The 26,467-nt window shown below is 37.3% G+C and overlaps 1 protein-coding gene across 1 annotated transcript; it reads left to right on the top strand.

Annotated features, from left to right (window-relative positions):
- The first annotated feature begins 10,685 nt into the window (after positions 1 to 10,685).
- Positions 10,686 to 25,510, top strand: RSPH1 (radial spoke head component 1). Its single transcript, XM_034423940.2, has 9 exons — positions 10,686 to 10,788; positions 12,112 to 12,225; positions 12,932 to 13,037; positions 15,153 to 15,243; positions 18,570 to 18,705; positions 19,376 to 19,441; positions 22,108 to 22,279; positions 23,235 to 23,375; positions 25,089 to 25,510. Exons 1-9 carry the CDS (start codon positions 10,735 to 10,737, stop codon positions 25,133 to 25,135), a joined length of 927 nt encoding a protein of 308 aa, XP_034279831.1. The 5' UTR covers positions 10,686 to 10,734; the 3' UTR covers positions 25,136 to 25,510.
- Positions 25,511 to 26,467: the final 957 nt, after the last annotated feature.

Here is a 26,467-nt window from a genome sequence, read left to right as displayed (position 1 = left end):
CTGGAAAAGAGGTGGCAAATGTCAGACCTGGAGAGAGGATCGAACCCGTCTTTCTTTCTTAATGAACAAATTATTCTACCTTAGCCTGAAGCAGTGTTTTGTAAACAGAGCAGGTAGCCCTCAACTTACGACCACAATTAAGCCCAAAATTTCTGTTGCTGAAACATTTGTTAAGTGGATTTTGCCCCATTCTACAACCTTTTTTTGGCCACAGTTGTTAAGTGAGTCACTGCAGTTAAGTTAGTAGCACCGTTCTTAAATGAATCTGGCTTCACCATTGTCTTTGCTTGTCAGGTCGCAAAAAAGACTCTTTATAGCAGATCAAAATCCAAGAAGGACAATTTGCCTCTAAAGGAAAAACTGTGATGGAGCAAAGGAGAGGCTTAACTGTCTCACTGCAGAGTTTTTACCAGCCGAAATAGCAACTTTATCTAGAATGTCTTCTCTGATAATTTTATCTTGCTAATAATAAAATATAGTGCTTCCAAAACAAAAACTGTTATAGTATCCATTTATTTATTAGTTAGACTTATATACCGCTTCATAGTGCTTTACAGCCCTCTCTAAGCGGTTTACAGAGAGTTAGCATATTGCATATTGCATATTGCAAATTGCCCCCAACAATCTGAGTCCTCATTTTACCTACCTCAGAAGGATGGAAGGCTGAGTCAACCTTGAGCCGGTGAGATTTGATCTGAAGTAGCCTGCAGTACTGCACTCTAACCACTGTGCCACCTCGGCTCAATTTGCCCACTAATTACTTGCCTGAGTCTGTATTGGCACTTATAATTGATTGGGCTTCATTTTCCATACAAAATATATGGGATACAAAAGCTTGTAATGAAGCCCAGATGGATCTAATAAAATATCATAAGATGTAAATATTTCTGTAGTGCATAAATGTATAAACAGAAAATAAAGCATTATACCAGAAGAGTAAATTATATATTTATCCAGAAATTAGATTTTTGGCTGAATGCATTAATTAAATATGGGACTCCTTAATACAAATAAAAGTTAGTTTAAAATCCTGTAGGCATATCTGTGGGTTGTCCAATTGATTACAGTGAGGTTTCGTAACAATTTGAGTTAACTGGGAGATGATGAATTCCACCTTAGCACAAACCAGCTGGATGATCTTGGGCAAGTCACACACTCACCCTGAGAAGGCAGTAATGGCAAACAATTTCTGAATCTTGCCAAGGAAAACTGGTGGCACTAGTCCAGGCAGCAGCCAGGAATAAATGCACAAACCCACACACCCCAGAATAAACAAACAATTCACTGGCAGAAGTTTTTAGTTTTTAAAGGTTACCATTCCCATGCATATTTGTTGGAAGTTAAGTATCTCTGGATATATACAGTAGAAGGGTTCAATAGTAAACAATTTATACAGATTGTTTGCACAATCTTATGCATGTCTTGGAGTGGGCATGAAAACATTTCAGCCATTAAAAAGAAAGAACTGGGTCATTTTAGAACCAGAAGTGGTAAAATTGCATTTTTATCCAGGACTGCAGTCAATCATGCTCTTTTCCAGGTTATATGCTATTAATGCTCTTCCCTCTTCTTTTTCTTCCCTACCTCCAGTCAGTTAATTTTCCATGCTGATTTGATTTGGAGATAGGTCTTCCTAAATGGCTTTTTAAAAGCATTGCTATTTATATTTCTACTAAATTTGGGGAACTCCAAGCCTACTGCTAATTTGCTATTGTGCATGGATGTGGTATTTCATTTATATCAGTGTTTACACAGAAATCACTATACAAATGAACTCTGATGGTTAGTTTATCTATGTAAAATATCTCCTTTGCTCCAGGGAGCAAGTTTTCTTCTGGAATTAATCTAGTTGCCTAGAGCTGGAGGAAAGTAAAGAGAGGAAAAGAAAATAGTATCGCTTTCTTTGCAGTTTGCCTATTCTTGTTTTGTTTTGCAAAACAGGAAAACCATAACCATAAGAAATAAATGTTCATTTTGATACGTGGATAACAACAAACATTACAAAATATATGCTTATTGCGCTTCCTCTACAAGAACATCTTTAAGTTCTTTTACTGGGTTTTTAAACTGTATCTTAAAAAATAAATTCAGTAACTTCAAGACATGAAGGGGAAAAAACAGATCAAAAATATTATTTTAATGCACATACCGGATACCTGATGAACAGAAAGGTTTTCAAAAATGTATTTTAATTAGTCTACTACTTACTCCTACAAATGTGTTACTATTTCAATATTTTGATATTATTCTCTTAATCTGATAGTTTATCCTGAAAATAAAAATAAATATAACTAAATATATATTTGGAAGATTGCATTTTGCAGATTTCTATGAAGTTCTATAGTCTGCTGTCCCCATTCCCCTGTCCCCCCCACCCCCAAGAAATGCTGTTTTATAAGTTAGATTCTTAGAAAAGATACCTCTCAATTCCCATTGATAGCATGACTCTGAGTGGATCTCTGTTCAAAGAATATGGTGAGAAAAATACCAGAGCTAAACTACATAGATTAGGTTAATAAATGAAGGAAAGCCATTGTTATTAACACTAGTGCTATTTAGATTTTCTGATTTTGTGTATGTATGACCTCACAATTGATAGTTTTGTTGTATCTGTTATTTAACTTACTCTAGCACTTCATCTGATGAAGCTCAATGTCATACCGAAAACATGCCAAAATAAATTAATCTAGACAATAAACTTTTATTAGGACGACACATATCAGTACTGACATCCACCCAAAGAAAAGCGTGTGTCTACTTGTTCCCCCAAATTAGAAATAATTATGCACTGGTACTTTATATGTCATTGGCTACAACAGCCTACAACAAAACTGTAAAATTGCACTGTCTTTTCTTGGGAGAAAATATGAATAGATATATTTGTGATAAATTACGTGGTTTTGCTGATGCTACAGACTTGGGTGGAAATATGGCAGTCAATGGACATCATGGGATGATGCAAAATTTCCTAGGCAAATAGCATGATTTGCCAAAGGCAGTATTTTTCAGTGCAAACCACATGCAAAATTATCTTCTGGAAAAACAAAATCTACCAACTCGCTGTTCTTGGAAACAAGGAATGGGGGACTGCTTTGGACTTCCCAATGTGAAGCTAACATATGAGCATACCCTCCACACAAAGAAGATAATGTGATAATTTAGGAAATTGAGGGGCAGAGAGTAGACACACTGAAGTATTAATAATGAGATAGAAAATAAGCCTGTGATAAATAATGGGTTAGGGAAAAACAATTTATGTTATATGCTGAAGTATTAATTGAATTGTTTATCTATGACACGATTTGAGCTGAATCAATCAGTTCACAGAGTTATTTTATCTCTAGAGTCAACTTTTCCTTGATCTTTGACTACCCATTTTGGCAAAAAAAGAAGGGGGAAAGGGAAAAGACAGCTTTGGTTTAATATATTGAAAGAAATACTAATCTGTATGTTCACATTTAAAGGCCCCTGTGTTAAAAGTGGAAGAAAATTTGTAGGCAATGTTTCCCATTTGCTCCTTAATATTCTATAGAGATGATACCAACCCACAGGGTTTTTTTATTTAGTATATTTCAGATTCTACAGTTATTGTTTGTATTCTGCAAATCAGCTTTGGGTTAATAATTCCTAGTCAGCCCAACCCACATCATAGAGTTTTGGTGTGGAAAATAGGAATTAGGAGCATTAGGTGTGTCCATTGTGTTGAGCTGACAAAAAATAAAGGCAGGGTAAGTCAAATAAATAAAATAATCTCTCCCTTAAGAAAAACAAACCACATATTTTTAGTTAGCTAAGAAAAACAAAGCCATGTCTCAAACCATGTTTTTTTTTTCTATTTGGATGTCACAACAAACCATTAAATTAAGCAAGTTTTAATATGTATAAACTATACTGTGTGTGCATGTGAATTATATTGGTGAAATTTTGTTTTTAATAAAGGCATTTTGAATGGGTTACATTTTTTTAAACAAAGTAATATGTATATTACCGAATCTGACCGAACACTGGTGAGGTCTCACATTAAGATCTACCTAGTGGCGATAAGAGCGGCAAAATCTAATTATTTTTCTGCTCTTGTTGCATCTGCAGAGAATCGCCCAGCCGCCCTGTTTAGGGTGACCCGCTCCCTACTTCATTTGGGAGCACGGGAAGACCCCTTGCAGGGTAGGGCTGAGAATTTTGTGCAATACCTGCATGACAAAATCGCGCAGATTCGGGAAGGCTTGGACTCTGATTGGGTAGGCTCAGATGGGGTGACGGAGGTGGGTCTTGAGAGTGTTATCTGGGAGGAGTTTGACCATGTGACTCCTGAGGACATGGACAGGATTCTGGGTAGACTTAGCACTGCCACATGTTTATTGGACCCGTGTCCCTCCTGGTTAGTGCTGGCCTCTCGGGCGGTCACACGGGGCTGGCTCCAGGTGATTATTAACACTTCTTTGAGTGAGGGTTTCTTCCCTTCCACCCTGAAAGAGGCGGTGGTGAGGCCCCTCCTCAAGAAGCCTTCCCTGGACCCGGCTGTATTAGCGAACTATCGTCTAGTCTCCAACCTTCACTTTGTGGCGAAGGTTGTTGAGAGTGTGGTGGCGCGACAACTTCCCCAGTACCTGGATGAAGCTGTCTATCTAGATCCGTACCAGTCAGGCTTCAGGCTGGGGTACAGCACGGAAACGGCATTGGTCGCATTGGTTGATGATCTCTGGAGGGCTTGGGACAGGGGTTGTTCCTCTGTCCTGGTCCTATTAGACCTCTCAGCGGCTTTTGATACCATTGACCATGGTATCATGCTGCACCGGTTAGAGGGGTTAGGAATGGGGGGCACCGTGTTGTAGTGGTTCTCCTCCTTCCTCTCTGACCGCACGCAGTCTGTGTTGGCAGGGGGACAGAGGTCTACTTCGAGGTGCCTTGTTTGTGGGGTGCCGCAAGGGTCGGTCCTCTCGGCCCTCCTGTTCAACATTTATGTGAAGCCGCTGGGTGAGATCATTCATGGTTTTGGGGTGAAGTTCCATCAGTACGCTGATGATACTCAGCTATACATCTCCACCCCGGACCAGCCAATGATGCCCTTGATGTGATGTCCCGGTGCCTGGAGGCCGTGCGGATCTGGATGGGGAGAAACAAGCTCAGACTCAACCCCTCGAGGACCGAGTGGCTGTGGTTTCCGGCGTCCCAGTATGGCCAGCTGGTTCCATCGCTGACTATTGATCTTGGCCCCCTCAGAGAGGGCTCGCAACTTGGGTGTTCTCCTGGATGCACGGCTGTCTTTAGAAGATCATGTGACGGCTGTGGCCAGGGGGGCTTTTTAGCAGGTTCACCCGATTCACCAGTTGCATTCCTTTCTGGACCAGGACACCTTGCGCACGGTCACTCATGCCCTCATCACTTCCCGCCTGGACTACTGTAATGCTCTCTACATGGGGCTCCCCTTGAAGAGCACTTTGAGGCTCCAACTGGTCCAGAATGCGGCCGCGCGGGTGATTATGGGAGCGACACGGCGCACCCATATAACACCTCTCCTGTGCGAGCTGCACTGGCTCCCGGTGGTCTTCCGGGTGTGATTCAAGGTGCTGGTTACCATCTTTAAAGCGCTCCATGGCTTAGGACCTGGGTACTTACGAAATCGCCTTCTGCCACCGATGGCCTCCCACCGGCCAATACGCTTCCACAGAGAGGGACCTCTCAGGGTGCCGTTGGTCAAACAATGTCGACTGGCGACCCCCAGGGGGAAAGCCCTCTCTGTGGGGGCACCCGCCCTCTGGAATGAATTGCCCCCGGAGATATGTATGATCCCTGACCTACGTACCTTTCACCGTGCCCTTAAGACTTTACTGTTTCAACAGGCTGGGCTGGCTTAAATAACGAATTTTAATGGGTGTTTTAGTTTTTTTTTTAAATATAAGGGCCAAATTATTTAATATGTTTTAAACTGTTTTTAAATTTTAGGGATATATGTGTTTTATTGTGGCTGTGCACTGCCCTGAGAGAAGGGCGGTATAAAAATTTAAATAATAAATAAATAAATAAATAAATAAATAAATAAATAAATAAATAAATAAATAAATAAATAAATTTAACTATATAAGATGGAGGGTTTATCCTGAGGAACACCATTTACTTCAGGGGTGAAATGCTCCCGGTTCCGACTGGCTCAGGCGAGTAGATAGTGATGGCAGCAGGCAGTTCGGAGAACCAGTAGCAAAAATCCCTGCCCCCGCCCCCCATGACCAGCTGAGTCGCGCGATCATCAGATGCTTTTTTTCTTTTAAATGCCTCTGCCGAGCCAAGCTCTGCCGATCTCAGCTGAGTTGCCTGCCGATCAAGCAACTCAGCTGGGATCGTCAGAGCCATTTAAAAGAAAAAAACTTTTTTTCTTTTAAATGGCTCTGACAATCCCAGCTGAGTTGCCTGATCAGCAGAGGGTTTTTAAAAAACCTGACGATCAGGCAACTCAGCTGGGATCATCGGAGCCTTTTGAAAGCATTTTTTTACATAGTTTTAAATGTAAAAAATGGTTTTAAAACTAAAAAAAAAATTGGCCATGCCCATCCAGTCACATTACAACCCCCCCCCCCACCAAGCCACCTCCACAGAACAGGTAGTAACAAATTTTAGATTTCACTGCTGATTTACTTGCATATGAAGAAATAACCAGAACAACAGAAAAATATCCAAATATGAAAAAGGCTAAACTCTAGTAAGAACTGTGGTTGCATTGATAATCCAGATTTATAATATATATCACATAGTGAATATATATGTGTATGTGTGTAGAAAGGTTTGTACAAAAGAGGAATGTATTATAAAGTGTTTAAAATTTTCTGAAGGATTGTAGGAAGTTAGCACCCACCCTTTCCTAGAAGAATGAAATATTTTAGGAAATATTAAAAAGGCAAAATATTATGTTTCCCTGGATGAGAAATGGAAAAACATGTTTTAAAGACAAAGCAGCTCCATCTAGGACAGAAACTCACCACATGGCACCTGGGAAGATTACATCAGCCAGCAAGGCTATCTAAGACCCCCACCCCCTAGGAGTCTGACAACCAATCAGGATACTCTTTCTGGGCCCCAGGAAGTTCAAAGCCAGAGAAAGCATAAAACCCGGGAACTCGCTGTATCTCAGCCCTTTTCTGTTCAGGAACTCAAGCCATGTGATCCTGTAAACCATCTTTCCAAGCAGTCTCCATGTTTCCAGTGTCTTTTTCCCCACTTGGAGCTGAACCCAGAAGGATATTTCTTCTTACAATACCAAAAGAATGCCCTTGGCTAAGAAAATAATGTTTTTCTGAAGTTACAAATAGACCTAGACTACCATATTAAAATGCTAACAATGAAGCTTAAAATTTCAGGTAATACAGAACAAGAGGGGGGGGGAAAGAATTCAGTGTAAAAATATTCACATTAAGGTAATTACAACATCCTGAAAGTAATGCACATTCACTTTGAATATATCTTTTTAACTTAGTGGGACTTAAACCATAAGACTTCATATGTAAGGTGACCAGATTTTAACATTGGTAAAGAGGGACATTGTGGGCATGGTTTATTTTGTGGGCATGGCTAGCTGGTCATGTGACTGGGTGGGCGTGACTAGCTGGTCATGTGACTGGGTGGGCGTGACTAGCTGGTCATGTGACCGGGTGGCCCTGGCTATGTGTATAGGGTAAGGTGAACAGATTTTAACATTGGTAAGAAGGACACCATTGTGGGCGTGACTTATTGTGTGGGCGTGGCTTGGAGGCCATGTGACCGGGTGGGCGTGGCTAGCTGGTCATGTGACCGGGTGGCCATGGCTATGTGTATAGGGACTACTCAGAGGGCTGAAAAGTCATTTCTGACAGGTCCTCACACTTTTGACTGGTCCTCACACTTATGACCAGCCTCATATTTATGCCCATGCAGCATTCTTAACAACCATGTCACTCATTTCACAACTGCTTCTCTTCACCATGATGACAAGATAGGGCAAAAATGTAAAATGTGAGGACAGTCGTAAGTTCGAGGACTGGTCAAAAGTGTGAGGACCAGTCAAAAATAACTTTTTCAGCCCTCTGAGTAGTCCATATGCACAAAAGGACTAACCAGAGGGCTGAAAAAAGTCATTTCTGACAGGTCCTCGCACTTTTGACTGGTCCTCACACTTATGACCATCCTCATATTTATGCCCATGCAGCATTCTTAACAACCATGTCACTCATTTCACAACTGCTTCTCTTCACCATGATGACAAGATAGGGCAAAAATGTAAAATGTGAGGACAGTCGTAAGTTCGAGGACTGGTCAAAAGTGTGAGGACCAGTCAAAAATAACTTTTTCAGCCCTCTGAGTAGTCCATATGCACAAAAGGACTAACCAGAGGGCTGAAAAAAGTCATTTCTGACAGGTCCTCGCACTTTTGACTGGTCCTCACACTTATGACCATCCTCATATTTATGCCCGTGCAGCATTCTTAACAACCATGTCACTCATTTCACAACTGCTTCTCTTCACCATGATGACAAGATAGGGCAAAAATGTAAAATGTGAGGACAGTCATAAGTTCGAGGACTGGTCAAAAGTGTGAGGACCAGTCAAAAATAACTTTTTCAGCCCTCTGAGTAGTCCATATGCATAAAAGGATACAGCAATAGAGAGGGATGAAGGAATGGAAGGGAAATTAGAGTAGGAGTGAGGGTAAGAGTGGGAGGAAGAGAGGAGGAGAAGGAGAAAGGAAGAGGAAGTAGGGAGGAGAAGAGGGGGGGAAGAGAAAGTAAGAAGGAAAGAAAAAAGAGAGGTGGTAGGTTTGAGGAGAAAGATTGCTGTACAATAAAAAAGATGAAAGGGAAGAAAGCCAAACAAATATAAAGATATTAAGATAAAGAATGAATGGTTAAACTTTAAAGAATAAAAGAGAACAAATATGAAGAAATAGCAGTAATTAGAAACACACATACAAACATACAATTTATTTTCTTTGAACAGAGTATTTGGCCGGTTCACAAATTTAAACAGTGTTTAGTCACTTCAATTAAATTTACAATTTCTATATGTCCTTTTTGCCATATTTATTCCTCATCTATTTTTTTTAAAAAACCAATATTACCCTTCATCCTCATCTCTAATCTTAATCAAATTCAATTTTTCCCTTCTATTCTATATTATACCTCTTCCCATTGTCATCTATTTTTATATCCATCCTCACATTGTTTAATTATGTAATACAGTTAATACAAATTCAACATTTTAATATAAATCAATTAGTTATAAAACTATCTTTTTTGTATATTAATCAATATGAACATGAATATTCCAATTATTTCCATGCAATCCAATTTCTTACAAATCAATTAATTATATTTACCAATAATAATAAACCAAATAATTTCCCCCATATATTCCTCAGAACCACAACTTAACCATTTCTGCTTTCAATACAATATACAATTAATAGTATCTCAATTATTACAATTCCCTAGTTAAATACAGCTTTTTTTTCTTTTGTGTTTTAAAATCTTGAACTCTCCTCCTAAATTTCCCATTGTTTGCAGTTTTTCACCTACCTTTTTTGGGGAGGAAAAATAAAAATAAAAATAAATCTCTCTCTGCCTCATTTTGTCACGTTGCACCAAAGATCCTGGTTTTGGTTTCGTTTCTGCAGCTTAGCTAGGGGGAAAAAAAACTGCTTCAGGAACTCTTTACACTGATTGCCTGTAGGGCGGCCCTTTGAAGCCCCGGGCACGAGTTTAAACAGTTTTTTTTTCTTCTAGCCATCAGCTGGGGCTCAAGAGGCAGCGGGACTCAGGAGGCAGAATGAAAAATCGGGACTTTTTTGAAACGCCGCGGGACGCGGGACAAATTGCTAAAAATCGGGACTGTCCCGCCAAAAGCAGGACGTCTGGTCACCTTATTCATATGTGAAACAGAACTGAGAATCATGCTAGATTTTAGCCTCTAGTCTATACTATTTGGTAAACCAATCTTACGTATTGTGCTAAGCTATAATTTGGTTAAGCATACTTAGCTGATTCAGTTACTAATCCATAAATTAGAAGTCATAATTGTCAGTTTACACAATACATTAAGACAAGCACATGCCATTATGGCTTAATATAATAAATGATAGAGAAATTTGCCACTATGATGATTCTTACCTTAATTGCTATTAGAAGGACTACTATTAGAAAATATGCATGAAATGCTTTTATTGGAATTTTTAAAGTATTAATTCAGGCAAAAGAGTCAATATGGGACAATGATAAGCTTGTGAGCCTGTGAGTCTGCACTCAGTTGTTTAAACGACTCCGAGGCAGAAATCTTAAAATATAGCAAGAAAAGGAAATAAGACCTGTTTACACAGAGACCAATTAGGACTGAGTAAAAACTTTAGGGGTTACACTGAAATCTCAGCTGTACGTAGCTATTGCCCTTAGTGGCGTGGTATCGAAGACTCCTCGCTTCCTGACTGAATTACAGAGGGACTGCAACGGGGTGCTCCCAGCTATGCGCAGGAACAAACCGCGCTAAACGATTTAGCTGTAATTTGCGCTGACAAACGTCTTCCTGCTGTCTATCAGACAACAGCGTAACTGACACAAAAAAGGAAGGGAGGGGGAGAGGGAGGGAGGGGGAAAACGTCACCGCCCAGGACCCGGTTGCCGCCGCGACTCTACTCCAGTGTTTCCGCCTCCTTAGACGCCGGGAAGGGGGCGTGTCCACCCGGAACGCCGTTTCCATGGTGATACAGCTGGCTGCAGCATGTCGGATCTTGGCTCAGAAGAGATCGAAGAGGAGGCAGAGAATGATTTAGGGGTCAGTGGAGAAGTGGGATGGGATGGGATGGGATGGGATGGGGGGGGAGAGACAGATGAAGAGAAAGGGCTGGCTATAAATGACAACGGGGTACAGGAGTACTGACAGAGTCAGAAGTTGTAAACGCGAAGAGGCTCTCCCATGGGAACTTCTTCTCTGAGTAAAGCCCACGTGGCTGGCTGGACATCTTTTCAGTTGATATTATTCAGGAGGAATGTTTTGCGACTAGATTCGTGCTTATTTTTATGATAGGAACGTTTGGAAAAGGCAAATACAAGTCATCATAAATCATGAATTAAGCTTATTATAAACCAATGCAGATACAATTAAAACTCAAAAATTGGGGTGGCAACAAGTTGCCAAAATATTATATTAAACCAAAGAAAATTCTATGAAACAAATTCTTTAAAAGGTGCTATTAAAATAAAAGGAACAAGTTGATTATTTTTTCTTATTTTTTTAAAGATTCAAATAAGGAAGCCGATATGTATACTTCACATTGCTTTTAAATGGGAAGGAGAAATGTATTCTACTTGCAGAACACATTAACTGCATGTTTGAAAATCTTGGGTTAGAACAGAACAGAGAAACGAAATAACGAAACGAAACGAAACTAGACTACTAGACTAGACTAGAGAGTTGGAAGGAACTTTGGAGGTCTTCTAGTCCAACCCCCTGCTCAGGCAGGAAATCCTATACCATTATAGACAAGTAGTTGTACAATCTCTTCTTAAAAACTTCTGTGTTGGAGCATTCACATTTTTGGAGGCAAATTGTTCCACTGATTAATTGTTCTAATTGTTCAGTTCCTAGCAATAGGAACAATCTCTATTTGAAACCCTGAAAATTTCCAGAGGAAGAATAGTGTTTTTGGCAACAAAAGCAAGTGTGATCTTGCAAGATCTTAAAAATACATTGTTTCAGTGTAATAATAATGTAGTAGTGAACATTATAATCTAATAACAATGTAGTATTGAACCAGTGGTCTGACTCACGATAAAGCAACTTTGTGTATTCCTATGAAACATTTTAATTCTCTTAAGCATATTAATGTTTAGTATATGTATCAAGCGTAGCTAAGTAATGATTTTGGTGATCCTATAGTAGCTGGAATATTGGACTGTGATCAAGGAGATGCAAATTCAAATCCCCATTTGGTAATGAAGCTCATTGGGTGACTTTGCTCAAAATCAGTATCTCTCTGCTCCTTCTGTCTGCAAGGTAGTTCTTATCTGATTACATGAAGCAAGGCCTTCATGGCTGAGCATCTGAACAGCCACATAGAAATATCATACAGTATGGTCATTATTGTTATTTAACTAGGAATATGAAGGTGGACGCAATGAGGCTGGTGAACGGCATGGACATGGGAAAGCCAGATTACCCAATGGTGATACCTATGAGGGAGAATATGCAAATGGTAAAAGAAATGGAAAGGTAAGATTATTTAGAAATAATTTGTTCATTATATACACTAATGAAAAAAATTAACTGCATTTTCTTAGCAAACATAGAACAGGAGATAAGCATCAATAGCTTCAGGGAAACTCACAGTTTGCTTGTTTATTATTTATTTACTTATTTATTTATTTACTTATTTACTAAATTCAATGTTTATACCCCCTGACTCCCAATGATTATGTTTGCAGACAGACAAAATAATTTTAGAAGGGGAGTCCCTTAATTGCAGAGCTAGGGGGAGCCAAAAAGCCTTGATGGTAGTCAAGGGTAGTCACATGACTGAAGCTCTGCCCTTTTGTGATGCATGTATAAAGCTTTGATCACACTGTCATGTCTATCATCTTGGGTTGTTTTGTTTACTTCCCCTGTAGATAACAGAATTGGAAGTAACCTTGCAGGTCTTCTAGTCCAACCCCCTACTCAAGCAGGAAACTCTGTAGCATTTCAGACAAATGGTTGTCCAAGATCCTATAGACAGAAGAATCCCAAAATCAAGTAAGATCTGAGCATGCTCAATCAGCTTAGAATACAACTGAAAACCCCCCAAAGAGATGGAATTCAATGGCATGACTGGGGCAGTCTATTGTATAATATTTTACTGTATGTCTCACTTGTTTTATATTAGGCCATTTTCCAAGCATAAGCATTGCAATAAAGCATTTCTGTAATCTATATGTTTCAGGGCCTATACAGATTTAAAAATGGTGCAAGGTACATTGGAGAATACCTTGAAAATAAAAAACAAGGCAATGGGACATTTATTTATCCAGATGGATCTAAATATGAAGGTACTTATGTTTTCTTCATTCAAATAGTGCCACATCATAGACAGAAAATTATTGAAGATATTAGTAGCTAATGATGTTAATCAAAGGAAATATACCTAAGTATAATTAATATGCATGTGAAAATAGATTTCTTTATGATTTGGTTTGCACTAGGGGTGGGTTTCACTTACCTTTGCTCCTGGTTCGCTCGCGTGTGCGCCACTTCTGTGCATGCGCAGAAACTTCTGTGCATGCATAGAGGTGTATTTGATGATGTCGGGTGAGCGGAGCCCAAACTGGGGCAAACCGGTAGCAACCGACCACTGGTTTGCACATAAAGCCACAATATACAGTTTGCCAACAATATGATAAAGGGGTGGGAAAAGGGGACAGGAATGTTTCAGAAAGATACACAATTTTCTTCTCTAAATTATGACAATTTTAATAATTACAATAAATAACTGCAACTTAAATAATTTGTGCTTATTTCTAATACATAAACATTTCTGTACAGACATTTGTTTACAAAGGTGTTTTTTTTGTTTTTTTTTTACAATTTCTTAATTCTACTCCCTGGCTCATACGAGTGTTTCTTATGTCAATTTTGATATTCCCATTCTGTTAGACAGCTTCAGTAGTTTCTCTTTTTGACTTACTTTTAGACTAGAAAGTTGAGAAAGTAACTCTTTCCTCATTTTAGAATTAGGATTAAAACTCAATAAAATTTGCCCAGTATTGGGCCACATCAACAACATTTTCTCTCACCAGCATGAGGTTTTCCTCTATACACGTTGAAGGACATCGTATGCACTGTAACATATGTAAGGTGGGTTGTTCTTCTCTACATTCACACAGAGTATCTTCTATAGGGAAGACCCATTTTCTTAGACTGCTTATCAATCTCCTTATGTAATTCTCTGAGAGACAGCCACGGTACTAAAGTAAGAATCTAGGAAGCATTTAAAAATATTTTTAATAAAAAAGAGCCAAATTACAGATGACAATCATTACGTGTTCTTCTCTTAAATGCAAGATATTTTAGAAACAATTACTCTTGGTGTCCCAATCCATAATGCTGATGTCAACAATGGGGTGAAGTTGCAGAGACAGGCCTTAGTGGTTTATGAATAGTATTTTTTTGCTTTAGTAGTAAATATATATTAGGCCTCAGCAGATTAGGTTCACTCATCTCTTACCTTCCGCATATCAACATGATTTATTAATAACAAATTGCTTAGAAACTGATCATATATATATATATATATATTTAAAAGATTTAACTAGCAGTTTGAGTATCGGGTGTCTCAGAAATTGAAAATGCTGCTGGTCAAAACAATGTTATTAAAAGATGTTGCAACTGTAAATATTGTCACTGAGTTACATTTGATAGATGAAATTTGTCTGTTAGTACAGTGTATATTAAAAAGGCATCCATGCCATCTATCAATTGATCCAAAGTCAATATCCCCACTTTTATCCAATTTTTCCATATTACCATCTTTTCCCCAATTTTGAATGTTAGTCAATTTAACATAGAAAAAGGATCACATCTCTTTTTAAAGATATTACATTCCATAGCTTTCTAACTAATATCATTGTAGCCAGAGGAATTAGAGTTCTATTGTATTTAGAGCCCAGAATGTAACCTTCCACTAAAATAGAGTTTGCTCATCTGGTTGTGCTTCCTATCCTATTCCTACAAGAGTGACATCAATCTTGCAAGTCTGAAAGTACATTTTTTCCATGTCCCTTTTACTGCTCAAGAAACTAAGGAGGGTCCATTTCTGAACCACTGACCCCACCCTAATCCTAACCCTAACCCTAACCCTTAGCTACATCTCTTTTTTCCTGTATCCCACATAGCATTACAACTTCTGAGGTTGATAAAAGCCACTTTATGGGGGAGATGGTCATAAGAAGTTTGATAAACAAATAAATAATACTCTGATTATCTTTACTTTCTTATATCATTCTATAGGATTCTTTTTGTTCAGTGTGACCTTGCTCTCTCAATCATGATTTTAAAATTTGGATTGTTTTTATTACTGCATAAATTCTGTGCACATTTCTTTAAAGTAATATAGATATTCAAATTAAAGACAAAACACTATGGTTTATAAAGCTTATTCATTTCAGGAGACTGGGTGGAGGACCAAAGACATGGAAATGGAGTTTACTCTTATATAAATGGAGACACATACACTGGAGAGTGGTTCAATAATTATAGGTTTGCTTCTTCTAGTTTCACATTTCTGTTTTACTTCTTATAAATAATAAGTGTAATTCTGTGTTCTCCTCCAGAAATGTTAAGCTACAGTTTCTATCATCTTTTGAGATTATGGCTGTATAATTATTTTGTTTATTGTGAGACTAATAGACTGTAGTAGATGAAAATGTTTTCAGTGATTTTCCAACTAGTATGGGTTGTGTCTTTTCTACAGCCCTAATAATGTAATTTAATAGAGGGACCATTGACATATTCATTGTTTTTTCCTGAGCAACTGATGATATAGAAATCTCATTTAACAAGAACAAAAAGTCTTAATTCTAATAGAAACATTTATTATTAGTTATCTTCTTTTCTTTTACTATCTCCTAGTGTTGAAAATGATTAGATTAGATTATGATTATAGTTTGTACTATTTTACACCATTAGCCACCCAGAGAACAATGTTATTGGACAGCCATATAAATACAGTAAAGAAAGCCATATAAATGTAGTAAAGAAAGAAAGGCTGAAAATCAATATACATTACCTGTTGCAGCAACCCAGTGATTTGCATTCTTATTGAAGATATATCAATGCAGGTAATTTAATTTAAATCAGTGATTTAAATCAGATTTTTTCTAACACTTAATTACAGGTAGTCCTCAACTTACGACCAAAATTTATGTTGATAAGTGAGAAATGGCACATTTCTTGGCACATTTGTTTTTTTTTTTTTATTGCAAAAGTTTTACAATTACATTTTCACCCCTTTTTTTTCACCCCCCCACCTCCCTCCCCAAACTTCCCGTCCTCCCTAACCCTCCCTAACCCTCCCCCCCCAGACTTCCCTATTATGTATTCATAACTAATAACACTGATATATAAACCTGAACCCATCCCTCCCCCTATATAATTTTTCCTCTTTGTCTCTTTACATTAAGATATTTCTAATACATTATTTTCAAATAAAAGCTATTTGATACTTTCTAGTTTGGTATTTGTTCTGAACATATTCTATCCACCTTTTCCATTCCCATTCATAAGTCTCTTGTGAACAATCTTTTAAATATGCTGAGATCTTCGCCATCTCTGCAAAACTTGCCATCTTCAAAGTCCATTCCTCGATAGTAGGCAAAACTTCATTCTTCCAATATTTACCTATCAACAATCTTGCTGCTGTTATCATATACAATATTAGTTTTATTTCACCCCGTGTAAAACCCTTAACTATACCCAATAAAAACAATTGTGGAGAAAATTGAATTTTTTTCTTCAAAACATTCTGCATGACCCACCATATTTTTATCCAAAAAGCCTTAACTTTCCTACAGGTCCACCAAACATGATAATACGTAGCATCCAAACATTCGCATCTCCAACATTTTGGCTGAACATTAGGGTACATACATGACAACTTTTTAGGATCTAAATGCCATCTATAAAACATTTTATAAAAATTTTCCCTCAGATTCTGCGACTGTGTAAATTTAACATTCTGAACCCAAATTTTTTCCCATGTTTCCAACATCACTGGTTCTTCAAAATTTTGTGCCCACTTAATCATACAATCTTTAACTAATTCAGTTTCTGAGTCCCTTTCTAGCAAAACATTATAAAGCCTTTTAATATGCATTGGACCTTTCTCTCTTATATGTCTAACCAATTCTTCCTCATGCAACATAATACCAGTTTTTTGGTCCTCTTTCCATCTCAATTGTAATTGATTATATTGTAACCAGGTTAAATTAATCCCTTCGTCCAACAGTGTCTGCAATGTCTTCAGCTGCCATCTGCCCGCATCTGTAAAAAGAACCTCTTTGTATAAAACCCCCCCGAGTGACATTATATTTGTATTCCACAAGGTATGACCAAGATCCAGCCATAGCGGTATTTTATAATCCCATTTGAGTCGGTGCTTCTTCCAAACTCTCATCAAAGAGTCTCTAAGTATATGACTTTTAAATACTTTATCAACTTTGTCATCATAAAATAGGTAAGCATGCCATCCAAATTCAAGATCAAAACTTTCTGCATTCAATATTCCAGCCTTTTTACTTCCAAACCAATCACTTGTTAAAGTTAAAGCTGCTGCATCATAATATAACTGTAGGTTTGGAAGTTTAAGGCCTCCTCTTTCTGGAACATCTTGCATAATTTTCAATTTCACTCTCGGCTTTTTCTCGTTCCAGACAAACTTATTAAGTCCAGTTTGCCAAACTTTCAGTTGTTTATCACTTTTAAGCACCGGAATCATTTGAAACAAAAACAGAAATCTTGGCAAAATGTTCATCTTAACTGCTGCTATTCTTCCAAGTAAAGACAGTTGCAGCTTTTTCCAAGTCTCCATGTCTTTCTGGACCTCTCGCCACAACACCTCATAGTTATTTTGAAACAATTTCATGTTTGATTCTGCAACCTGAACTCCAAGATATTTTACCTTAGGTACAATTTCGAAACCTGCCCTCCTTTCAAGCTCATGTTTACGATCTTGTGTCATATTTTTGACTATCATTTTAGTCTTTTTTGAATTCAGTCTAAAACCTGAAACTCTACCATAGTCTTGTATAATGTCGTTCATCAGGATTGTTGATTCCATTGGTTGTGATAGGGTAACCACCAGATCATCTGCAAATGCCTTTATTCTATAATCCTCTTGCCTTATCATTATGCCTTTCAAAATTTTAGAGTCCCGTATTGTATTTAGCAAGACTTCCAATGTTAAAATAAATAAAAATGGGGACAACGGACATCCCTGTCTTGTTCCTTTTTCAATTTTAAACTCTGTCGTCAAACTTCCATTAATAATAATCTGTGCTTTTTGCTCTTGATAAATTGCTGAGATCGCCTGTATAAATTGGTCCCCAAAGCCCATCTTTTTTAAAGTCTTTAGTAGAAAATTCCAATCCACTCTATCAAAGGCTCTTGGCACATTTGTTAACTGAATCACTGCAGTTGTTAAATTAGTAACATGGTTGTTAAGGGGATCTGGCTTCCCCATTGACTTTGCTTGTCAGAAGGCTGCAAAGTGATCACATGACCTGGGGCACTGCAACTGTCATAAATGTGAGTTTGTTGCCAAGCGTCCGAATTTTGATCATGTGACTATGGGATTGCTGCAACGGTCAAAAGTGTGAAAAATGGTCATAAGTCACTTTTTTCAGTGCCATTATAACTTCAAATGGTCACTAAGTGAACTGTTGTAAATCGAGGACTACCTGTATTTAATTTGCCTTGATTTAAATTAATCAATTCCTTGACAACCTGAGGAAGATTGCATGCAGGATTGAGGATAAGAATTTCTTCTGTCTTAATATGAAGCAACTCTTTTCCCCCCTCTCCAATAGACATGGGCAAGGTACTTATTTCTATGCATTAACTGGTTCTAAATACGTCGGCACTTGGGCAAATGGGCAACAAGAAGGAGCTGCTGAACTTGTTCATCTAAACCACAGGTTCCAGGGAAAGTTTGTGAATAAAAATGTATGTATATAAGAAATTATATTGATTTCTGAAAAAATGTACATTAGGCATAGAAAATAAAAGACTTTCAGCTTCTTTTGTATCTCGCCCCCATTTCAGCAATGATAGTTCTAGTATCCAGAAGCTCATTTTGTACAAAAAACTCCAGTGTTTGCACAGTCACTTAGATCAACAAGTATTTTTCAATTACTATTTTGAGGGAGTTTTAGAGAGATTTTGATTAGCAAGAACATATTTGTTTTATTTGCATACAAATTTCATAATGGCTGTAGCAAAAGCAACTAAGAATCTGGACCATATTAAAAAGCACATTTATTGTTGCATAAGGTTTGGGGGCTTCAATTTAGTAGAGGCATGGTATATAAATGAATACATAGAAAAATATATAAATTAAGTTAAATGAAAATAAAAGTAGGTTTCATGAACAATACAGTAGTAACAATCTTCAAGTCAGGAGCAATAGACCTTGCAAGGTTGAACTGTTTTCTTGCTGATTTCTGAATATAGTCCTTTCTGATTTTTTTTTCTTTAGAAATTAAACCATTTATTCTTATACAACCCTGAAGATGATAGCTGCCATGTATGGTCAGCATAATTGTGGAAATATTTTGTGTTTTTAGAATATGAAACTGTCAAAATGCTACTATTATAAGTTCCTTTGTTTATATAGCCACTAGGTCCTGGGAAGTATATATTTGATATTGGATGTGAGCAGCATGGTGAATATTGTCAGGAGGTAAGTGCTATTGGATTATGTTAATCATATTAACAACCAGGAAGCTCAGAATTATACTTTTATTTTTATTTTATTCAATTCTGTCATAGTTAAATAATAAAGTAATTACTATTACAACAAACTATATATTTTAATTTACATGTACTTTTTAAAACAACAAGGCAAGGTTTTTGAGAGCTAACAATGCTAAGATCACTTCAACCATCTGGCTTGTTTTTTTCTAGAAGAGAAAATGATTTTGGTTTTCCTTCCCCTCCCCGCCTTTCTTTTGTAGCAAGACTTGACTTGAATCCACACTGACCTAGGCCAAATAGGGTAGAAGAGAGTTCTGTACAATATTCACTTTTCCTTAACTTTGCAAGGTCAGTGGATTCACCTAGTGCAGGAGTGTCAAACTCACTATGACACATTGTCACTTGTTGTATCACAACTTTCCCCCCCTTCACTAAACCAGGAGTTGGTGTAGCCAGCACGTGATGCATCTGGCCCATGGGCCGTGAGTTTGACACCCCTGACCTAGTAGTTGCATTAATTATAATTAAATTATAATTAATTAAAGCAAGATTTTAAGAACTTTCCTGTTGTCACCGTGATGCATCGAGAGTTTGCCCAAATCAAAAGTAACAGTTTTACAATTATGTGCAGTTGTTGAAAATAGATTGCCATGTGTGCAAAAAGGCAATCCTATCTTTATTGAATATAAGGCTCCTATATGCATAAAGGAATTAACATCAGAGTTTTCATTCTTCCTCCTTCTCTTCCTCCTCCTCCCTTTCTTTGGCGTCTTGATTCCATACAGAGTTTATTTATCTATGATTTCTCAATTCTCTTACCTTCAGTGCAAACATGAACAGGTTATAGCATTCAATATTTGCTATAAAAATTCACGCAAAAAGTTATTTTGTGTAATAGATGGCAAAGAACTGCCTTACGTTCAAAACAATGAGATGCTACTAGCCACTTACATGACATATCACAAAATATGTGAGACCAGATGTCTTGCTTTGAACATACTCAAATTTGACTTTTTAATGTTTTAATTGATTTAATTGTTTTTATTGTTTTTTTATTTTATTGTTATTAAGATTTTAATTATAATATATGCTTTTGAATTGTGCTGCCTAGAGTTGTTTGCTGAGATGGGCAGCTATAGAAATCAATCAATCAATCATTCACTCAATCAATCAAATAAAGCAAGCATACTTAGTTTTCAGACACACGATTGTTATACATCTTATCCTTTTGAACTTTTAAACATTTGCATAATAAAAATAACATTTCATTTCATTCTTTTTGTAATTTGCTTAGCTCATACAGTACCGTGCAAACCAAGGAAAGAGAAGGAGTAACAAAGAAATGTCTTCTACTCAGAATTATGACAAACAATTAGCCATTGAAACCTCTGCCTTTTCAAAAGAGGTGCCATTTGGCTTTGAAATAGAATGATTCTGCATGATTTGCTTGCATGTGACTTAAGTTAGAAAGAAATGTGGGATAAAGATTCTTTTGGTGTATTAATTGGCATTTTAACCCTAACACATCCTAAACAGTTATTTTAACAAGTTTTTGCTTATTGCTTGTCTTTGTTTTAATATGATGGTTCACTTTTATTTATAGCAGACACTATTTTTGCAATTTATGTTGGTAGAGAAAATACTTTATTTCCCAGGGTTTCCAGATGGTTGAGTGAAACACAGTGAATTTTAGGGACTGTGCAACAGAAGTGGGACTTTGTTGTACAGAAAGACAGATCAATGGCAGATGGGATGGCCAATAGGTTTCTTAACAGAAATTTCATGAAATACTGCATGGCAAATATGTCTAGCACAGTGGTGGGTTGCTCCCAGTTCGGTCCGGTTCTATAGAACCAGTAGTAAAACCAGTGGGAGGCTCCGCCCATCCACCACGACATCATCATGGGTGATCTGCGCATGCACTCCTGCTGCGAACCCGTAGTAAAGATAAGTAGAACCCACCCCTGATCTAGCAACACTTATACATTTAAGGGATGGAGTTTGTGTCACAACATATGCTTTGTCATGTGATCTGATTAATTAGACTTAACATCATGTAGCAAAGTAAAACAAATATTTCAAACCAATTAGTCAAAGCAAGAATTGCCACTAAATAGAAATGACAAGGTCATAAATATAGGTTTAGACAAAACTCTCCCACAAATAGCTCCAATGTTTAAATATAAAAATGTTTAAACACCAAACATGGTTTGGTGATATAAAGAACATAGTCTGTTTGAAGACCCCTAACAATGAAGCAGCAAAGAGAATGGTGCTTCTGGTAGGTCCAAAACTGTTTGTGACATTTTGTTTTGTTCTGCATTTTGTGTTATGATCAAAAATTTACCAGCAGATAGCGTACCCTTTGTAATAGGCTTCTTATCTTTGATCCTAACCAATAATTAAGCTGTAACATTCTGAAAACCTATCAAAGGTTTTTAGGCAATTTTAAACAGCACCCACGAGGAACATGTTTTATTCATCTAGATTTGGAGAAATATCTGGCTCTGTGCATTGTTGAGAGTTGCTAAGATGCATGAAGTCTGTTATGCATGGGTCTTCATAAACTCTTAAGAAAAGCTTTTATCACAAATAAACTGGACCTTTCCTTTTTCATTTCTATTATTGTCCTGAATATTCATCTCTTCTTAGGAGAAAACAGAAGAAGAGGAGGAGGAAGAAGTTTTGATACCAGTGACTCCAAAATGGAAAGCAACAAAAATTACCACCCTAACACTATGGGTACCTGAAGAACCACCACCTCCAACAGCAACTCCAGCAGCTGCAGAAGGTCCATTAGCTGAAGAACCTGGAGTTCCTGCAGGTTTGTATTTTGACTTATGAGCAATCTTTTGTGCATCCATGAATCTTCATTTATTTCAGGGGATGCCAACTTGATAGATCAAAGTTTTGCACACACTCAGAAAGATATATTATTAGGGAGAATCCAGAGTCATCACTGTTATTGTTTGTATTGCCAGAAATCTGTATTATCTTTAAGGAGTAGTTATTACCAGTTTTTGCCAGCTTACCAATTATTCTAGATAGCTACTGTTTAGCTACAGTTGTTCAGAGACTTATGTATAGTGTAGATTACTGTAATGTGATCTATGAGGAGTTAACCTTACATTTGATCTGGAAACTGCCATTGGTGTAGAATGTGAAAGCAAAGTTGTTCATAGGGGACACTTGGCTATGTGTATTTTATCTCTGTTGAAGCAGATGTACTGGTAGTCAACCACCAAAGCACGTAGTTAACCACCAAACTATATTCAAGTTTTTAACTAAGACATATAAGACATTAGTTGAAGATCAAGATGTCAAACTGACTCTTTATAGAACTATTTGAGTGTTAAGAGAATCACAAGAGGTCCTGCTGTATATTGCCGGATTGATAATGTCATTTTATACTCATATATGTAACTTATGATAATACCTGAATTTTAGAACGTTTTATCCTTGAAATTACATCTTTTGAAAATCTTCCCCTTCAGCGAGATCTTTTTATGAATTTTGATGGCAGTGGGAGAAGAAAAAACCAAGACTACCTTTTTTTCCTTTAATGCTTTTACATTGTTTTAATCAATTGTTTTTCTTCCTCAGTGTTAGGAATTTCTATTGCCGTATTTGTCTTACAAGGAAAAAGACTTTTGTCATCTGTTTAGAAGGAGAATTTCATGTCATACATTATTAATTAAAAGAAATAGCATGGAATTAAGTAAGGCAGATAATACTTGCTCTTCTAATTTTTCTTTCCCTTCTCCATACCTTTATTTCAGCTGGTGAGGAAAGTGCTGCTGAAGGACCCTCAGAAAGTGCTGAGGCTGCTGCAGAAGCAGCAGAGGCCACTGAAGCAGCCTCTTCACCAAAAGATATGGAGGAAGAAGAGGAGGCAGCTAAAGATGACCAAGCAGATCAGGGTGAGGGGAAAGGGAGAGGGAACACATAGTAAATAAGTAAGCTGGTTACTGAAAAGGGACTTCTGCTACTTAAGTATTTATACAATTTATCTCCTGCTTTTTGATTAAATGATCTACAGTACAATGTCTAATCTAAGATAGGAACACAATCCCTTTCACTTGCCTGTCCAGGACCCCAAAACACACTGACAGCCAATGCAGCTCGCAAAATAGTGGTATTTATCCAATACCCACTAATATCCATGCAGCTGCATCCTGCATCAGTTTTTATGTGCCAGCAGGCAGCTTTAACTTCATTGCCTCTTCAGTTGATAGACTGTAATTGTTCCTCTTTTTCCTATTACTTCTCCTCCACCAGTCATTAATTATGGAAGGGCAAAAATACAACATGTTCCCATCTTTCTTCGTGATGAAAAACTGTACACAAGACAATGCTAATGGCTTAGAAAGTCTGGCAACTATTTAGAGAAAGTGCTGTGATTTTTCAAAATGGTTCTAGTCTAATGTACTTGAAAGCACTATCTTAGGAAGCTTTTTGCTGTTTACAAAAAAAAAAAAAAAAAAAAAAAAGGAAGAAGAAGGTGAAGAAACTGCAGTTTGGGCAAGGGCAAGACCAGGCGTGAAATGCTCCTGGTTCAGACCGGATCGCCTGATGGAGGAGGTTTGGAGAACCGGTAGCAAAAATCCCTGTCCCCTCCCCATGCCCAGCTGAGCCGCACAATCATCAGAGGCTTTTTTTTTTTTTACTTTTAAAAGCATCTTCAGCCGAAAAAATGCTTTTAAAAGTAAAAAAAAGCCTCTGATGATCGCGCGGCTCAGCTGGGATCGTCAAAGGCTTTTAAAAGCATTTTTTCTACAACCTCTTCAAAGGTTGTAGAAAAAATGCTTTCAAAAGGCTCTGACGATCCCAGCTGAGTTGCCTGATTGGCAGAGCCTTTTTTTCTTTTAAATGCCTCTGACGATCAGGCAACTCAGCTTGGATCGTTAGAGGCATTTAAAGGAAAAAATGTCTCTGACGATCAGGCAACTCAGCTTGGATCGTCAGAGCCTTTTGAAAGCATTTTTAAACAACCTTTTCACTGAATAGGTTGTAGAAAAAATGGTTTTAAAAGTAGAAAAAAAAAATTGGCAACGCCCACCCAGTCACATTACCTCCCCCCACCAAGCCACGCCCACAGAACCGGTAGTAACAAATTTTAGATTTCACCACTGGGCAAGACCACATGGTTGTGCCTGCCATCTTGGATTTTTGCTTCTCCTTCCTACCTCCCCACCCTCCGATGACTGTTTATGTAATTCAAAACTGTATTGTTTTTGAATGGGGATGTAAGAATTAGCCTTTCTGTACCTGAATCATAGTGTTGGAATATAACAAACTGCAAAACCAAATATTTACTAATAATGGATGATACAAAACCTTTAAAAAAAATCCTTACAATTCTATGATTGTACACCATTCTCTTTCCTTATAACCTGTATTTAATCTTCATATTCCTGCTTTCTCCAATAGTTTCTTATCATTTTTAAACCTATTTTCCTCCATTCTTTCTTTCCCATTTTGTAACATTGTCTGTGTTTGGTGTTAATTTAAAACACCCAAGGAACTGTTTTCAGATTCTTTGGTTTGAACAACTACTTATAAAACTGAGAGTTCACAAATAACAATGTTGTATTTTTAATGTTAGTTTGTTCTTTTTTCCTCCAAAACCATAGCTGAAGAAAAGGAAGAAGATACAAAAGAATCTGAACTCCAAGAATAATGGACATATGTAAATTACAAAAATATGGAAAGAAATTAGTTTTAATTCAGTCACATTAAAGCTCATTAATTGAGAATTTGAACACGTATTGAACTCTCTCACTGAAATCATTGGTTAATTTTGCTGAGTATGTGACTTTTATTTCTTTACTTTATTAGTTGGTTTGCTTGCTTAATGTTTGAAGCAACAGACTTATTTCTTTTTTATCTGAGGTAAGATTTCCACTTCTATCTTTACTCATTCCTGCCCCTTTTCTTCCCTCCCCGTCAGCTCCACCCAAAAAATTAAACACTATCTTTTCTGAATAATTTTCAACACTTTTATAAAGTTTGTTATGCATAGTTTAAAGAATCAATAAAATTTACATTGACTAAATTATATTGTCTTGTTTTTCCTCCTAAATAATATTACATTATTTCACTTTCTGTCCTTTTCCTTCCGGTCCAATAAAATTGCAAAGAAATTCTGTTCAATTTTCTGCATATCTCTCCAAGAAATTTTGTACAATTCCAAGCCAAACTTTCTGCTAATTATGATTCTAAGGAATTAAAATTAAACATAACCAACTTCAACCAATGGTTTAAAATGGTTGGCAGATGATACACAGACTGGTGGAAAATAAGCATGGGAACAAAAACCAAGATATATTATTATTATTATTATTGTTGTTGTTGTTGTTATTGTTATTGTTATTATTATTATTGTTGTTGTTATTATTATTATTATTTAAATTTAAATTTAAATTTATATGCCGCCCTACTCCCGAAGGACTCAGGGCGGTGAACAGCCAAAAAATAAAATACACATAGTACAAACGTTAAAAAACCATTTAAAACATTTTTTTTAAATTAAATTTATATACTGCCCTACTCCCGAAGGACTCAGGGTGGTGAACAGGCACAAAATAAAATACATAAATACAAAAGTTAGAAACATAATTAAAACCAGATTAAATAATTTAGCCCGAGACAATTAAAAATCCCAATAATTTAAAACAGATTAAAATTTCGATTTAAAAGAATTTTAAAACGGGAAAAAATTAGGCCAGGCCGGCTTGCTGGAATAGGAGAGTCTTAAGAGCACAGCAGAAAGTGCGCAGATCCGGGATCCTCCGTATCTCTGGGGGGAGCTCGTTCCAGATAGTGGGTGCCCCCACAGAGAAGGCCCTCCCCCTGGGGGCCGCCAGTCAACATTGTTTGGCTGACGGCACCCGGAGGAGCCCCTCTCTATGAGAGCGTACCGGCCGGTGGGAGGCTGCTTGTGGTAGTAGGGGGTCCCGTAAATAACCAGGTCCTAAGCCATGGAGCACTCTAAAGGTGGTGATCAAAACCT

This window comes from Pantherophis guttatus, chromosome 5 (assembly GCF_059756535.1).
Source record: "Pantherophis guttatus breed Tessera chromosome 5, ASM5975653v1, whole genome shotgun sequence".
NCBI classification, from domain to species: domain Eukaryota; kingdom Metazoa; phylum Chordata; class Lepidosauria; order Squamata; family Colubridae; genus Pantherophis; species Pantherophis guttatus.
Note: the sequence above shows the minus strand (reverse complement) of the source record. Positions and strands in the feature narration are given on the sequence as shown.

Coding starts and splice junctions, on each gene's coding strand:
- RSPH1 (XM_034423940.2), top strand. CDS start 10,735: ATGTCGGATCTTGGCTCAGAAGAGATCGAAGAGGAGGCAGAGAATGAT. Junction 10,789..12,111: donor AGGCAGAGAATGATTTAGGG/GTCAGTGGAGAA, acceptor TTATTTAACTAG/GAATATGAAGGTGGACGCAA. Junction 22,280..23,234: donor AGAACCTGGAGTTCCTGCAG/GTTTGTATTTTG, acceptor CCTTTATTTCAG/CTGGTGAGGAAAGTGCTGCT.